The sequence below is a fragment of the Trachurus japonicus genome, chromosome 1, assembly GCF_045865225.1.
Source record: "Trachurus japonicus isolate A0001 chromosome 1, Traja_1.0".
NCBI classification, from domain to species: domain Eukaryota; kingdom Metazoa; phylum Chordata; class Actinopteri; order Carangiformes; family Carangidae; genus Trachurus; species Trachurus japonicus.
Window position 1 is genome coordinate 22,858,282 of NC_140907.1, and position 16,615 is coordinate 22,874,896.

A 16,615-nucleotide genomic window follows, 5' to 3' on the forward strand; every position below is an offset into this window, starting at 1 on the left:
CAGAACTCACGCTCTGCTTCTTATCCGCATGGTGTAGAGATCTACCCGCTCGGCGACCTGCATTAGCTGCTCGACTACTAGCAGCTGTCAAGCCCCCAGACAGTGCTCCCTGAAACGTGCTGGGACCGCTGCTCATTTCCCATGTAAGTTTTTGTTTTATGTTTGTACAACATGCCTTTATGATGATGAGATTTAACCAACTATTGCTGTATTTTAATCGAAAATGGTCAGTAATGTCGCATTAACCTTGTAGCTAGTGACCAGCGATTAGCTGCCTACATGACAATTTAGCAGCCAGTTACACTGATTGAACTGACGCAACCCGAGGTAATGTTAAATGTCAGTGTGGTAAACTCTTCTCTGCAATACATGACATTTTAATCTGCCCACTTTGATTTGCAAATGTCTAAGACTAGAGTGGTGGCAATTGATATCAGTAGCCTACTCAAGTAATGCTGCAGCCAACAATTACTGAATAATTTGAATCGCAAGGTTAACGTAAAGAAAATGATTATCTTTTGGGTCATGTGTTTTGTCCACAGAGAGTCCAAAAATGGGTAGTCCTGTAATTTTCATAAGAAACGTACATATATCATCGGTGTATAATACTTGCATGTTGCACAGTTCTTGCACCATTATTGTTTTGTTTTTATACTGGTCCAAAACCAACACTATGAGCTGGATATAGGCTAACATAACATGTAGCATTAGCGAATATTATTCCTATTCTCTTTTACATATTTTTCTGTTCATTTGTTCATACTATTTACATTGTGTTTATTTTACTCAAAATTGTTTCAATTCATTCATTCATTTTTTTTTCTATTTGCACTGCCACTGTAGCACAAGCCAGCCTGGGATAAATAAAGTATATCTTATATTTAAACATTCATCAAATTATCTTAAGTTAATTTAATATTTCCTTTTTAAGCTGAATATATCAACCACTAATCAATACTTAAGTGGAGTCAGTTTTTCTTTATGTGTTGACCAAATATGATGTGTGTAAATGTGTGTATATATATATATATATATATTAAGATTTAATAATTCAGCCGATCTAAAACAAAAGAGCTGTGATGAAGTCAAATCATCATGTAAGCATTAGTCATGAGGTAGAGTCCATGCTTTCATCTTTGTGATAATGCATTAAAAACCTAAACGTAAACATAAATGTTGATCCAATAAACAGAGCTTTGATGTGATTTTGCTGTGATAATGCATTATATTGTCATGGTTTACACCAAGTGGCCAAAGCTTCTTAATAGACACCTCTCTGTCTGACCTTCTCATGTTCAAGTTCATGCCCTGTGGGTACTCAACTAAAAAAACACATAAGTTATTTTTTTCATGAGTGACAAGCATGCCCACTTTAAGACTGACTGTGTGGAGAGTTGTTACATATTGTGTGTGGGTGGTGGCTACTCATCTTTTGAATTAAAACGTGTAGGTCCTTGTAATGCCTTCAGGTGGTGCTGGCATACTGCATTGACATTTCTTTCCCAATTGTCTGGCTGGCAGACAGGTAGGGAATTCTCCTCCTACCAAGTATTTTTACTTTGGGAGTAGAGCATAAAAAGAGGAAACACTTGTCTTATGGTGGGTCTGTTCACACACCACCACCATACCAGAGAGAGCCGGTGGTTAAACATAACAGATTTAGTGATTTGACTCAAACCACATGTGTACCCAGTGTATTGCTCCGCAGCCCTACCTTTGATATTCAAATTTAAAAATAGATGTTGACATAAAATGTGTGTGCGTAAACTGTGCTGAACTGCATGACTAAAAAAACTGTCATGGCTGTTTTTAGAAAATTGATAAGGATGCAAATAGGCAGATACCCTCTACCAGTTGAGCACCAGCTGTCCTCTGTTTAGTGCAGTTGACCAGCTAAATTTATACAGTTGCAATGAATCAAAGATATATTTTAATTCCCATACGGTGAAGACAGGCACATTAGGCAGGCTGAAGGCCAGTGAAAGCTCACGTCACATTAATATTGTTAACACATTTGACTATTTCCATCTGAAATCCAAAGCTGCAACGACCTCTTCATGTTTTAAATGCTACGGACCATACCTCGGCCCCAGGACCCATTTTCAGAGGTTATCCAAATGAGATCAGCCTTTTTGTGGCTCTTGTTATTACTCCACCACTGGTCCTGTTTAAATCAATTCAGTTTCTCAAAAAACAATGCTTTGATCCTTGATTTTATCAACTCCAGCTCTTTTGTGTTTCTAATTTCCTCATCCCCCAACATTTTGTTTTCATCTTGGGCCAGCTGTTGTTTTCCAGCGCCTCCCTGTAATATGTGTAAGAAGTTTTCTTCTCCATGCCTCCGCCTGTAAAAATCTTTCTTTTCCTCTTTCTTCAAGAAGTAATTTGCCATGCTTGGTAAGATAAAGGAACATAACCCCAAACCCAAACTGATGACCAGCTGTATTTTGGTTGAGTGGCACACGAATGGCTGATCCCTTTTTGAACTTTAGCATCAAAACTTAACGTGTCATATAATGCTGTTGTGATTCAAAGTATTAAGTATCAGTTGAATCACATTACTGGGTGTGAAAGGACATTGCACCACTGAAAGACAGAGGAGAGGACCGTGCCAAGGCTTTTATGAGGATTTTTTAAACACTGAAATGTTGCAGCGATGTAATTTTTATGAAAATCCGCACAAGTTGATTATCTCTCATCATGCCTTGTGGACAGAGGTCAGATTTTGTCACGTTGGGAAAACCACAAATCTATTTAGTAACAGTCATGGAAATTGCATCACCACATGGTTCAACATGTAATGGGGCTGTATGTCATGGAAAACATGTCAAAATTGCAATTATTCTGTCAGAGATATTGCAATTTGGTATCCACAGTGCCTTGTTTTCTATTTTGGAATATGCTGTATTAAAACGATGAAGGCTATTGAAATGCTGCCACAGCATATGAACAGTTTATTATGGAATATAGCACAAAAATGACAAAACCCTGCATAATGTTATGTAAGCATACAGAAGTGCTGTGTAACACACATACCACGTTTGTGGAAATTACAATGCTCACTTTTTGTTGAGACTGTAAGAGAGAGAAGTTGACTTTGCTATGTGGTCATTTCACAGGCTGTAGTTTGTGGTGGGGTTGTACTGGAATACAAACCTTGTAACTCCAAACATGTATCTTTTGTAGAGGTTCAGGACGATACTTTAAAATACCATCTCTTTTTGGCTGGACCGCAACAGCGCACAGCCTGACTGACTGAGTCTGACTGACTGACCGATAGGCCAAGTCTTGGACTTTCAACATTGACCATTACTGTTTTCAGTGATTTGGCATGAACAGGAAGTGTTGTCAACTCAACACCAAATCTTTCAAACTGGTAAATGTGAATGAGATCAGCCTCACTGGGACTTCAGCTGTATTTGAGTACTGTATATGTGTGCATAGAGAACAGGAGAGACAACAGACAAAGGCTTAAAGAGCACTAGACAGAATGAAAATACAACATGGTCTAACCACACACTACTGTAGGTTTTAACCTTGTCTTGTTATATTTTGTCTGTAGTCTTTGCACGTAACTTTGAAGCACTTAGTATACATGACCCCTCAGTTATATCAACAACAAAAAGAAGCATACTCTACTGTCCATATAAATCCCAGTTGAATCACTTCAGTTTGTCATTTGAACTGTCTGCTTGTTTCTTTCAAGGGTTTTTATAGTGTTGTGGTGGTAATAAGTCTGTGTCGTCTGTTAGGTTCCTGGCTCGCTCCTTGATCAAGATGTCAAGTCACAATCCTTTGTTGAGGCTGGAGCAGCGAGCAGCTGAGGCTGACCAGATCATCGAGTACCTCAAGCAGCAAATCCAGCTGCTGAAGGAAAAAGCTAGTAAGACATGACACCGCACACCAACACCCATGCACAACAAGACTGCCAGGAAATGAGAGGCAATTAGAGAAGCACGTATACAAATGCAGGCCATTTACATAAAGTTTAAAATCTGTTTATGTTTAATCTAGATAAAAGATAGAAGTAAAATCTCCACAAGGTCAGTAGCAAGTATGTACATGAAACCTGAGGCATCAGTTATGACAAAGTTTTCTTAAGTTCATAAAGTAGTGTGATCATAGCTCATATGGTCACATTTATTATTCTGTAGATTAATTAGAAAATTAACTGTATTGAAGTGAATATGGGATATATTGTTGTTACAGTTGTGTAAATAATAGATATCCATCCTTGATTTTCCATCTCATCATTTTGTCCCATTCCACACTTTGAATGTTATCACCTGCACAAATTGAGCAAGATTAATTACAGTACAGTATATCAAGGGTCAGCAACTGTATTAGTTCACAATTTCATGACATCTCTAACCCCAGAGGACTCACTATATTGATTTCAACAGTCAACTTATTTTAGTCAGTAATATAGCTGTACTAGTTAAACGTTTTTTTGAGAATGCCCTGTGGGAAACTGAAATCTAATTCCTGTGCTGTGGTAACAAGAATTTGCCTCACTGCAGTCGTCCAGGCCAGTGTCAGAGAAGAGAAGAAACTGATGGTGGAGAATGCTAAACTGAAGAATGACATAGAGGAACTGAAAAAACAGCTGCTGGAAAAAGAGAAGAGAAGGGGAGGTATGTTGAGTTTGGTTCCCAGCGAAGGCTTCCATCGCAGATCAAATGTTTGTTTGTCTTTTAAAAAGACCTTGATGATGTTATCCTTTATATCAAGTTATAGAGGGTCCGTTGTGTGTGCCTGACGTGGAAACATTTGATGTCAGTTGTTGCTCATTAGAGCATTGTTTGGTTTGTGCTATCAATGATAACATCTTGTACATTCTCGCTTCAGCCCATTATAACCAGATCTTTTTTTGTTTTTATTATAAGCAACCATAGTGCCTCAAGAATCCCCATTAGAGTGATGGGGACAACATGTCTGTCAGCTTTTGTGCGTCTGACATACGTTGACGTTTAAGGCCAAATAGCTCAGATCACACACATTAACACACATTTAATGTTTTCCAGAAAGAAGCAGTGGGAATAAAAGGCAGGACTGGAAGAAATAAGCAATTTAACCTTATTCAAAAACACTCAATATGTTAGTGTTGGAACATTGAAGGAATGTGTTCCAATACTCCCAGGGCTATGTTTTTCCACATATTGTATCTAATTGTGATGTTTATTTTTGGGGTTTCTTTTCAATGGCTTTAAGGTGGCATAAAATAGCTTAATCAAAACACAGATAAATATGAACCTTTTTGAAAGGAATTTCAGCTTTGCTGATTTGCAATTGAGATGAGGAAAACAAACTATATAACTACTATATAATGGTAGCCAGTCTGAAAAACAACTTTTCCTCAGCCAAAGAATGAAAACAGTGACAATTGAAGTTGAGTGTCAGATTTGTTCCAACACAGTTTTAAAGCCGAAAATGTTCAACACCACTTGGTCCATCTGTGGCTCCTTTAAATTGTATCATGCAAACAAACCTTTTTAAACCCAAAGAATTTATAGCTCCATTGACTTTAAGGGGCCCACTTTGGTTGTCCTATTATTATCTAATAAAGTTGCTATTACAAACATGAGTGCAAACACGATAAGTCCAGATGTAGATTGACTAGTATCCACTCTACTTTTTAGCTCTGGTCTGGTCTCCACCACACTCCAGAGGAGTTTTTTGTGTATTATTTTTTCCGTCATTCATGTAGTGAGCGTTGGGTTCTGGTATCTGAGCTCTTTTACTGTCTGCTGTAGCTGGAAACCTGTTCAACAAGAGTTTTTGGACTTTAACACCCCAAAACAAAGAGTTACAACATGAGTCCATTGCTAATGTTAAAATATTGATTTGTGAAGCTTTGATAAATAATTATTGTAGAGATCTACGCTTAGACATCCTGTGTATATCGAGCATAGTTTTGGGGAATGTGCTTAAAGTAATGAACAATATTTAGATAAAATCCACTCATATATGATATAATTGTATTCAAAAGATGCAATACCTTGGAGTTGAATATTTTACTATCACAGTGTTTTCTTTTTCACTTCACGTTTCCTCTCAAGGCTTTATACATTCAAAGTGGAATGTCAAGAGTTTAAGAGGTTATTGCCCATAATTCCAAGGTAAACCGGAAAGGTCCTGATGTCAGGTCTTAACATACAATTAAGGTAATTAAAAGCATTATGGTGATGGTGGTGTGCCTGCAGGCCGATGTTTGTCAGACACAGGCACAAGATTTTTGTAGGAGCTCAAACATCAGGCGCCTTAAATGAGGGGTTATTCTTTCGAGGGGAGTTATTGTAGGACATTGTTCACTGCTTTATGGCTCCACTTCCCTGTTTCCATCAGCGTGGACACTGTGTCATTTTCCCATCAAAACTGTTTGCATCAGGAGAGCAGTCCTCCCACTTGGTGTGTAAATAAAGCTCCCTCTGTATCATTTCACCGTATTATGTTGACGCAACCGGCTCTGTGCGTGAAAAGGCACTAAGAAGTAGTTGCACCTTACCCCTGTCTGTGCTTTCATTCACACAACAACAAAAATGTGTGTGTTTGTAGAGAGCATCGGTCATCAGAGGTACTAGAGAAAAGGCCTCTGCTGTGATCCACTATTTTGACCCTTTCTGCATGCTAACATGCTTTGCTAACACTTTCAATGTGTCCTTCCTGTAGTGCAGGATGTGGCCATGCCATCAGGTGAACCCGCTGTTGTGTGCAGTTCGAAACCCACCCCTCCCAAAACCTCTGGTGCGGCACCCTCTGCCGCCCCTGCTGCTGCCGCCCAGAGCCCCGCTCCAAAGGACGAGGGTAAAAAGAAGAAGCCTGAGAAAAAAGGTAATGGCTGAATGAAAAAAATATGGCCCGTCGCAGGGTTTTATTAGAAATCTTTTGAAGTTTTCACATCCTATAAAACAGTTTTAGACTGTTCAATTAAGTCTGTTTAGACATGTTATATAGCAACATTGTTGTCATGTGTTTCATTTCAGTTTTTCTGGCAGGATCTGATTAATGTCATAAAAGTGACTCACCTCTCGCCAGTCGCCACTCAGGGATTTACTCAGTCTTCATCAGTATTGTTATTATTCTTTTTCTTTTTTTTAACTTAGGGTTTTGATCAAGTTTGCCTGTCAACAGGTGGCTGGATGCAAGTGTGATTTGAACTTCTCCAAGCATGTTTTTCTGTTTGAATTTCTAATATCGGGTGATAATGGATGTTAGGCTAGAAATGTGCCTTTTAATGGATCCAAGACCTCTGAGCCTCAGTTTAGAATATGTGTAATGGAGCTTCGTTTGCTTTATGATTTGTGAGGAGGCAACGTTGTCTAATGTCTCCAGCATTAGAGAATAACTGAATATTTAGTGGATCTGCGTCCATTAAAAGTCAGAGTATTCCTATGCAAGCAGCATAATGAAGAGGAACTGTTTGTTTTGGAGAGCAACAAACCAAGAAAACCCCCGACACAGACTTTCTAGTCACTAAGACATTTAGTTCTGTTTCAGCAATGTGCTATCTGGACCAATTAGTAGAGCTATCTGATATGGAGCAGGTATAATCAGTGTTGGATGTGTTTATGAGGTTAAGACGAGAAAGGAACAAGCTGAGCAAGACCTACTCAGGGTGGCTGATATTTCTCCCATCCTGAGTGCTGTTAATGAGAGATACTCACGATTCTCCTTACTTTAATAGAGCTATGTTCTCACCTCATCCAAACAGTCATCGCTTGTTGGTCTACAAACCCTTGTGTAACCTAAGTGGAGTCCTGGTAATGTTACTGTCAACACAGCAGTTCAAGGATTTACTCAAGGGACGGATGTTGAATATCAAAGGCAGAGGGTTGGAACTTCAGAGCTGGTGTGGGCTCCGAGAAATGATTAAAGACTGTGTGATCATTTGATCAGTGCAGTCCACTTGAATGAATGTGTGTGTAAAAAAGCCAGACGAGGCAGTGAAAGGTACTTCGTCTCTTGGGGAGGAAGCATCTGTTATTCTGCTATGTCATTGTATCATGTGACGCTCACCTTCAGCCAAAAGTGGGTATTGATATTGTCATTTTAGTTGAGCTATAGAGCCCACACTTCTGGGAATTAGTTGAAAAGTAAATAATTGTCTTTTCTTTAATATTTTATTTATTCACATGAAACATGCCACCCTCAGGCCTGTCATTGGTGGACTTTGTTTCCATTTATGGGAGGAAATTAAATCAGATTCCAGACGGATGCCCAGTATTGTTTCAGCTATGATTTGTTTTTTATAATTTCCCTTGGAAAGTTACCAGCTGGCCAAAATATTTTAAGCTAACATTTGTTTAATAAATCCATGCACATCAAGTTTAATAGCATTAAAACTCAGAGATGGCTCTCCTCAGCAAACCTCTCCTTAGCACATGATGAATAGCTGCTGTCTGATATTCTGAGCCAGAAAACACCCAACAAAATTGTCATCACACGCCTTCACTGACAAAGACCAAACTCAAAGCTGTGAAACATGAAATCTCAAGGCCGGGTGTGACATTATTTCTCTGCTCTTTGATGCCAGGAGGGGAGAAAGCAGAGAAAAAGCAGCCGGCTCCCAGCCAAGAGGACGTCAAGGTGGACGTGTCCCGTTTGGACCTGAGGATCGGACGTATCGTCACAGCCGAGAAGCACCCAGACGCCGACAGTCTGTACGTGGAGCAGGTCGACGTTGGAGAGGCCTCGCCCAGGACGGTGGTCAGCGGGCTGGTCAAACACATACCTCTGGACCAGGTACAATGATAGCCATTTAGATATGATTATCTATCAGAATGTATGCTGCAAAGATGCATCCTCATTTACTGATTTAGTTTGTATTCATTAGATTAGAAAAAGAAACCAGTTCCCTTGTGGTTGTCTCATGGTACTGATCGAACTTTAGGTCACTGAATGTCTTCGGATTACAGGCCTGTAGTTGTCAGAAGCAACACCTAACAATACCATATGCGCTGTCTGCTTGTGAGTGACAGAGATTTAGACTAAAATACAAATTAGGTTTTTATATTATCTTCATAAACTTTAAGCACCGCCTCTACTTAAGATTTGTTTTCACTAGACGCAAAAGCAGTGCTGTATATTCAGACATTTATGACTCACTGGGGCCATAATAAGAATTTATTCATCTATTTAAAGTGACTGCTTGGAATGACTGCTCTGATTATTCAGCAGTCACACATTTTATGTTGGTGATTCAGAATCTCCCTCAAATTTAGGGGTTTATTTCTTCCTTCATGTGGATTCGATCCTGAAGAAAAACAATCTGTATGAAGAATTTCATCTGAATGAAAAGCACCAGTTACTTTTTATAGTCGACAGTATTTCAGCACTTGCCTTCAGACTTTTAGACGGGGAAACCTTTTTATATTACTTTCCTACATCATAGGTAGACAGAGCGTGTCATTTAAATGGACAGGTACTATATGCCTGCTGAAATCATGTATACAAAAACACTGTCTGACAGTTTGTTTGTTTTTTCAGTTCACACAGACAAATGTGAAATTGTTGTATGTTTAAATTAATGCATGCAGTTGAAGCAGTGGGATTTAGTTTTACGGCCTTAACAAGTGCTCTCTGAGTGCAGTTAGAAAGGTAGTGCTACATTTGTGTGACTGTATCGGTCCATTACTCAACAGAGGGAATAACTCTAAAAGTCAAATTTTTTGTTAACTGTCTTATTTATATGAAGTATCGTCTCTTTCTGTCAAAGGAAGCACGGGGGGAAATATTCAAGGAGATACATTACCAGTTCTCTGGCTGTACTTACGAGTGTGGATAAATATTCAGTAATATGAGATTGAGACAGGCAAATCATAAAATAACAGTTAGGACAAGTGTCTGCAGTAGACATGAAATATTGCTCAAGTTGAACAGTCTTATTTTGTAAATACCATTACAAAACATTCACACACTATCCGCGGCCGGCCAGAATTGCCTGGAGATGAAAAATGAACCCTACCACCAAGTCTCTGTCAAAGAATCATGAGTGAGTTTAGATTTATGAAGTTATTTTCTAAAAGGATGTCCCTCAGAGAAAGGTATGATTGTTTCTTAAAATCTGGCGTACATCATCTGATGAAATGCTGGATTTCTCTTCTTCTCAGTTTTTGGCAGAAAACTTAAGCTTCGTCTTCTTTTAAATTTTGGTGAGCCGCAGAGGTCTCCAGGCTCAAGCATCTAATGTTTTCCTGCTTGCTCTCTTTGGGTTATAAAATGAAGCAAAGAAACCAAAGACCCATCGGACACAATAATTTTAAGAGAAGAGACTGAAATTTGGCATTATGGCTTATATTGGATTATGAAATCCTCTGTCCTATAGCCAAACAGACCACATCAGTTGAAGGTGTTTTTTTTCCCCCCTACTTTAGTAAATTGCGTATCATTGTTGTTGTTCTTCTTTATTGTGTAAGATCTATGGACAATAAAAATGTATTTAATCTTCTCTCTGACATGCAGATGCAGAACCGCATGGCAGTCCTGATGTGTAACCTGAAGCCAGCCAAGATGAGAGGAGTGGTGTCCCAGGCCATGGTCATGTGTGCAAGCTCACCAGACAAGGTTGAAATCCTTGATCCTCCAAGTGGAGCAGTGCCAGGGGACAGAGTTACTTTCCAGGGCTTCCCAGGTACCATAACCTGACTACTGTACCCTCAAAATCAGATTAATCATTACCATAAAGATAAAATGTTAAAATCAGCCAAACAGACAGTCTTGAGGCTTCATCAGCCCAGAGTGATTGTCCTTGAGCTAATTCCACGGTAAGAATTTCTCAGCCTTGCATCCACAGGATAACTCTGTCTTTAGGAAATGAAGGGTGTCATTGAACCTTCTTGCTGACAGAAATAGCACGGCATTTTCAACATAGACTCCTCTGAAGACACCAGTCATGATGGGTTCACAGACCCCACTCAAAGCTCTCGTTAAAGGAGTCCTCAGCTCTGTTTGGCAGTGGCTAAATGGCCTGTGACTGTGGATTTGACAAGCTAATCAGTGTTCATTGCTTGGAATGTAAGTGTCCTTTCAGAGCCAATTGGAGAGATAAGTGTCCTAACTGTCAAGTTGAGCTTAACTAATGTAGTATTTTTGAGAGAAACTACATTTTAACATATAAATTAATACATCAACTAGAATATGAGAGTCAGAGCCGTTCGTGTGAAGTATTCAAAAAGAAGTGCCACTGCCAAGAGTCCAGTGGTTTTTTAGAAGTTTTTAAAGCTGAATATGGGAAGATGGATTGCTCTTGTTATTCAAATATTGTTTTGAGATGAGAACAATAAGCAAATTGGGAGATCCCCCAAAAAAGTGATGAGGAGGATGTGATGAAGGTGGATCTGTGGTCCACCCAAGTACCCACAGACCAGCTGCGTCAGCCAAGGCTTTCATTCTAGCAGTACACATGTCCCAGCCACTCCAAAGGCTGTTTGATTCACGAGGGATCCCTCTGGTTTGAATGGTTTTTATGGATGCTACATTTGAGAAAAAAAAAAAAAGTCATATTGAAACGATTCCATAGAAACACCGCTCAAGAGAAAACAGAAGTGCAAGTGAAGCAAAGACTGAATTGCTTGATTGTTTGTTTGTTGGGTTTAACAGGTAGGTTGTTGTTCTAAATTAAATATAATGGAAAATAAGGAGTGAAAGACGCTTGTCTTTTTCCTCCACCAGAGCCCCACAGTACAGCCCCTCCACTGTTAGTGAGTGTATGGTTGTAATTGCCCCGATTTGCCTGACTAATCGGGCCCAGTACTTCTGCTTAAACTTAAGAATGTGCGCAAGTTGTTCATCAAAATCTCTTTCACGCTTCTTTCTTGTTGCCACTCTGGAGTTGTAAACTAGCAGAAATTGCAGCCTTGGGATATGAAACACATTTGTGTCCTCAAACCCGGAGATGACTGAGCAGAGAGGGGGAAAAAAAGTTGACACCAGACAGAAGCCAGCCAACACCGACTTTGAATTTTAACATCAAAAACAAAGCCATTGTGAAATGAGAACTTCACTTAATTGTTTTCCCTGCATGCATATTTTTGATTGGACAAGTTCAGTTGAGATGTTTTGAATTACAGTTAAGACCAAACAGCAGTTTTAGAAAGCTAATGCTGTAATAGAACATGATAGAAAGTCGGACTATTCACAAGTCATGTGGGAGGAATAAAATTTGAATAAGTCTTATAAATCTTGAATGTAATTGTTGGTCATTTGCTCACAATTGTTATTGGCTTCGGCTTATAACACCGATTGTATCAGTATATGCTGAATGTGAAAAATCCATGAAGGGAAGTTTGAAGTCATCCATCACATGTGTCGTTGCACGCCAATATTACAGTGTTTGTGAAGATTATATGCAAGCATGACATACCACAAAGAGCTCATAAAACATCACCACTGGATCCATAAATCCAGCATGCGTGATGGATGAGCTGAGAACATCTAATATATCAATCAATCTGACTTCTTGATCGCAGGTGAACCGGACAAAGAGCTGAATCCTAAAAAGAAGGTTTGGGAGCAGGTTCAGCCAGACCTCCGCACAGACGGCCAGTGTGTCGCAACCTACAAAGGAGCTGCCTTTGAAGTCACCGGCAAGGGAGTGTGCAAGGCCCAGACCATGAGCAACAGTGGAATCAAATAAAACAACGGAGCACGCTTGAAATAGCTCAGTGTTTACTTGGCAATCATCGTCAGTGATGACAATGAGGGTTTTTGCAAAACAGGATGGTGATGAGTGGAAGTAAATGCTTTGAAGATCAATAAAGGGATTTAAGAATAAGAATCTGTCCTATGACAATGAGTTCTTTTTTGACCTCTAAAATATACAGTCATGGTCTATAAAGTGTAGTTAATCAATAGAACTGTGTTTATGCTTTAATTCTCAAAGTTTGTCTCTTCTCCTTGGGCACATTAGCTTGATTGTGCTTTGATTTTGAGGTTGTAACTCAAAAGCATATATACTGTCCTGGACTTTAGTGAGCATCATTGGTTTCCACTTCATCTAGGCTCAGGAATTTTAATGAGCAGGAGATGAATCGGAGAAGTTTTACTACAAAGCCCAACAAAAACAGATCGGGTTCTCAAGTCCTTTGTAGAGGCTATTTAGATGGTACTCAGGCCGGGCACTCCAATCTCCTGGCCCACTGTCATTATCTCAATCTTGGCTTTGTGATGCCAGTGCCATGTGCTTTGTTTTATTGTCCCCTTGGAAAAAAAAGTCCATCCACCTCCGGAAGTATCAGACTACAATGAAGAAACAGACAGAGAGCTGTGCTCCAGAGCCTCTAATGTTACATCAGCAGTAATTAAGGCCATCCTCTTTGTAGAATCGTCTGTCATGGGTCAAAGTAGACCATCGAACTTGTGAAGAACTTGTGCTCTAAAAATGTAACAAATTTGCCCATGTTCAACCACACATTTTTCTCCTTTTACATGAAAGACATATTTAATAACTGTGTTATTATAAATGAGTGTGATTGTATTTCACCAGTTTTTTAGATGCAAACTAGACTCTACACAACTCACAGCTCATTTATATTCATGTGGTTCATTTAGCTGAGTTGTACTCTCTCCAAACTGTCTCGCACGGGGAAGTAAAACAGCATGTGTACAACAGCACATTTATCTCTTGTTAGCCAAGCTAAAATAATTATGTTGGATCAGTGTATAGTGAGTAGTAAATACTCATACAGGAAACACAATTTGTCTGAGATGAGAGGGAAATAGGTGTCACAACAGTGCAGGAAACATCAATCCTGTTGCATCAGTAGTCAAGGTGGAGTAGCTTTGATGTGTTCACCAGGGCAGCACTGTGGTAATGTGGCATCCATACATCACCACTCAGTGAGTTTATATTGACAAGATTGTCTACCACTACAGAAGTGGTCCCTCCCTATTCGACCAACAGACTGCTGATACAGGAAATAAAAGTTAGATCAATAACTCTTTTCTTTTTAGAACTCAGCAGCATATACAGTACAGAATCAGAGTCAACGCATGTCTTCTGTTAACATAACTGTTTTGTAAAATGTGAAATACAAACTGCAGCCCTCAAAATGTAATTGCCCATTGCCTCAAGCTAGCATGAGGTGTCGATTTCAGACTCTCTTTACCTGTAGATGGCGCAACTAACCTGTAGCTGCTGCTGTTATTCTATGATGCAGATGCAGATAAGAACTGCAGCTCTTGTGAAAAAAAAATATTGGCATCAGTGATGATGTGCCATTATTTATTCATAAAGACACTTATATTGTAGCACAAATAGTCAGCCACTACTGTAGTTTTTAGACACCTGCCTGATTGTCTGTCAGGTGAAGACCTATGATCTTTGTAAGCTTTTTACATTACATTTACTCATGTGGCAGATGCTTTCATCCAAACCAGCTTAAGTGAGGAACATCACAAAAGCTGTGGTGCAGGAGGAGACCTTGCCCTAAGCAAGAAGCACTGCTATAACTATTTTATTTTATTTCATTTTATTTTAATGTTTATTTAACAGGGACGATACATACAACATTGCCACAAAGAATGAAAAATGCGATGCATACAAGACGTCTAGCTTCAGCTAATTTGCAGTCTATTCAGTAAGTCCAAGAAGAGGCTTTTAAATGATTTTATGTCCTGTCCAAGACCCCATACACTTAAAATAAAAATAACTATTTAGAGATCCTCCACGAGGAAAGCCTTTCATTTTGGTTAAGATGACATACAGCTCTTATAAGTGACTTCTGCTGTAGCATTGCTGTATTCTCACCTAAACCACACTTCTCCTTTTCTGTGACCACGAGTGTTGCAACCTGAGAGAGAGCTCACTCCTGGGTATTTTGACTCAGACATTTGCAGACCACATGCCCCCTCCGCCGCCAACTAAATTTTTCAGCAGTTACTGATGTACAGTATGTGATGCAGCATCTACATGTCATTCATATCTAACAGTAGATTATTCCTGATTGTTCCATATGCTGACTCATGTCTAGGTTGGCAGGTTTGGGGTGGTATGTATTGATTTCACAAATAGCTGGCTCACACATTGCACATGCTTCATGATAACCCATATATCCAAACAACACATTTGTTGTTGTCATGTACAGCTGCTGCAACTATTCTCTAGGCCTTATAGACATTGTTGATGTCTGCTTTTCATTGCCAAAATCTAAAATGTAGAAGAGGTGGGGGTGTGGCTGTTTCATTATTACCACCTTATTCTTTACCCCCCAGGTTATAATGTCCTCAAATTGACCTGAGCTAAGAAACAGGCCTTCATGAAGGTGGACACATCACAAATGCAACACCTCAGACATGACTGAATGCAAAGAGAAAGAATTCTGGAAATACCCAAACAACTCTTGACGTGATGGAGAGTTATTCATCCATCCCAAAGCAGGATTTTTGTGTATTGGTAACTATGACTAACGGACAAATTTAATATTATTTTTCTCTAAAGTTTGGGTTCAAAGTTCCACAAGGAACCATGAGGAAAACATTTATCATTCTCCGTCAAACTATAACAGGTCTTTCAGGAAAGGAATGCAAACCTCTGGGGCAAAAGACATGATTCATACTGGACAGTGAGATTTGCATTTCAGTTTGCGAGATCTGATTTTGGTGTGAATCAAGACATTGCGTGTTTCTTGATTACTTCAAGACCCTTTGGGTGTGTGTCCTGTCAACTTTAGTTTCAAAGATGATATATTAACTGCCGATCCATTTCATTGTTTTTGTTTTGTGGCAATAACATTCCCCATGGCAAATCAGCTCTTGGATCAACAGTGGCCTCATGTCTTCAGCATTTGCAACACTACAACAAAAACACATTTTTACTTATAAAATGAAATATATTTCACTGTAGCACTGTACAGTAGCGGTTTCATGTAGCCTACACAGTTTTTTCACTTGGACCATGTAGCATTGTGTAATATAAAATAGTTGATATTTATCTAATATGAAACCACTGGGAATATATTGTACACATTTTCATTGATTAAAACCAAAATAGCTGAACTTTATTCAGATATTTATTTGTTCTCTTTGATATTTGGCAGCTCTATTCTTGCAGAAATGTGCTGTGTAACCCAACCTTATCATATGTTGGGTGATTTGGATGATTATTATATCACTCAAGAGAAGCCTCTTAATGCCTACATTACATGTAGGCATTTCATTTTTTTTAAATTAAAGCAGAAGTAAGTGGTCCGGTCGTTTTCGCTAATGCTGCGTTCCAGGCAGGCTTTTGAAATCGTAAATTACACCTTCAAGTCACAACTTACGACTTTGTAGCGTTTCAGGCAACCCACTTGTGTTTTTCCGACCTGTTTTACCGGTGAAAGTCACTATAACGGCCACTCGTAACTTCCGACCGGTGAACTCGTACCAGTTCGATCTGGTACGAGTTCACGGTCGGAAAAATACGAGTTTCCTTGAACGCACCATAACAGTCCTCGTCCCTACGTCGCCACATTCACGGCGTCCCTTGGCTGCACACACAGCCCTGCATGCCGTTGTCTCTCCTCATTGGATAAAAACTGTAGGATACGATAAATGTTTTCTCTTCGGCTCAGAGCAGAGCAGAGTGACTGACAGACCCGTGTTTCGGTCCAAACACTCTATGTAAGTGATTGCTGTC

General features: G+C 39.4%; 1 protein-coding gene across 1 annotated transcript; it reads left to right on the forward strand.

Annotated features, from left to right (window-relative positions):
- Nucleotides 1-64: 64 nt before the first annotated feature.
- Nucleotides 65-12,766, forward strand: aimp1a (aminoacyl tRNA synthetase complex interacting multifunctional protein 1a). The gene is made up of 7 exons (XM_085780664.1): nucleotides 65-143; nucleotides 3,753-3,883; nucleotides 4,521-4,634; nucleotides 6,670-6,831; nucleotides 8,534-8,742; nucleotides 10,462-10,630; nucleotides 12,468-12,766. Coding segments are annotated over exons 1-7 (954 nt in total). The 5' UTR covers nucleotides 65-141; the 3' UTR covers nucleotides 12,635-12,766.
- Nucleotides 12,767-16,615: the final 3,849 nt, after the last annotated feature.

Excerpts from the sequence above, each read along its gene's own strand:
- aimp1a (XM_085780664.1), top strand. Across the intron at positions 8,743-10,461 it reads AACACATACCTCTGGACCAG|ATGCAGAACCGCATGGCAGT; the intron begins GTACAATGATAG and ends TCTGACATGCAG. Across the intron at positions 10,631-12,467 it reads TACTTTCCAGGGCTTCCCAG|GTGAACCGGACAAAGAGCTG; the intron begins GTACCATAACCT and ends TCTTGATCGCAG.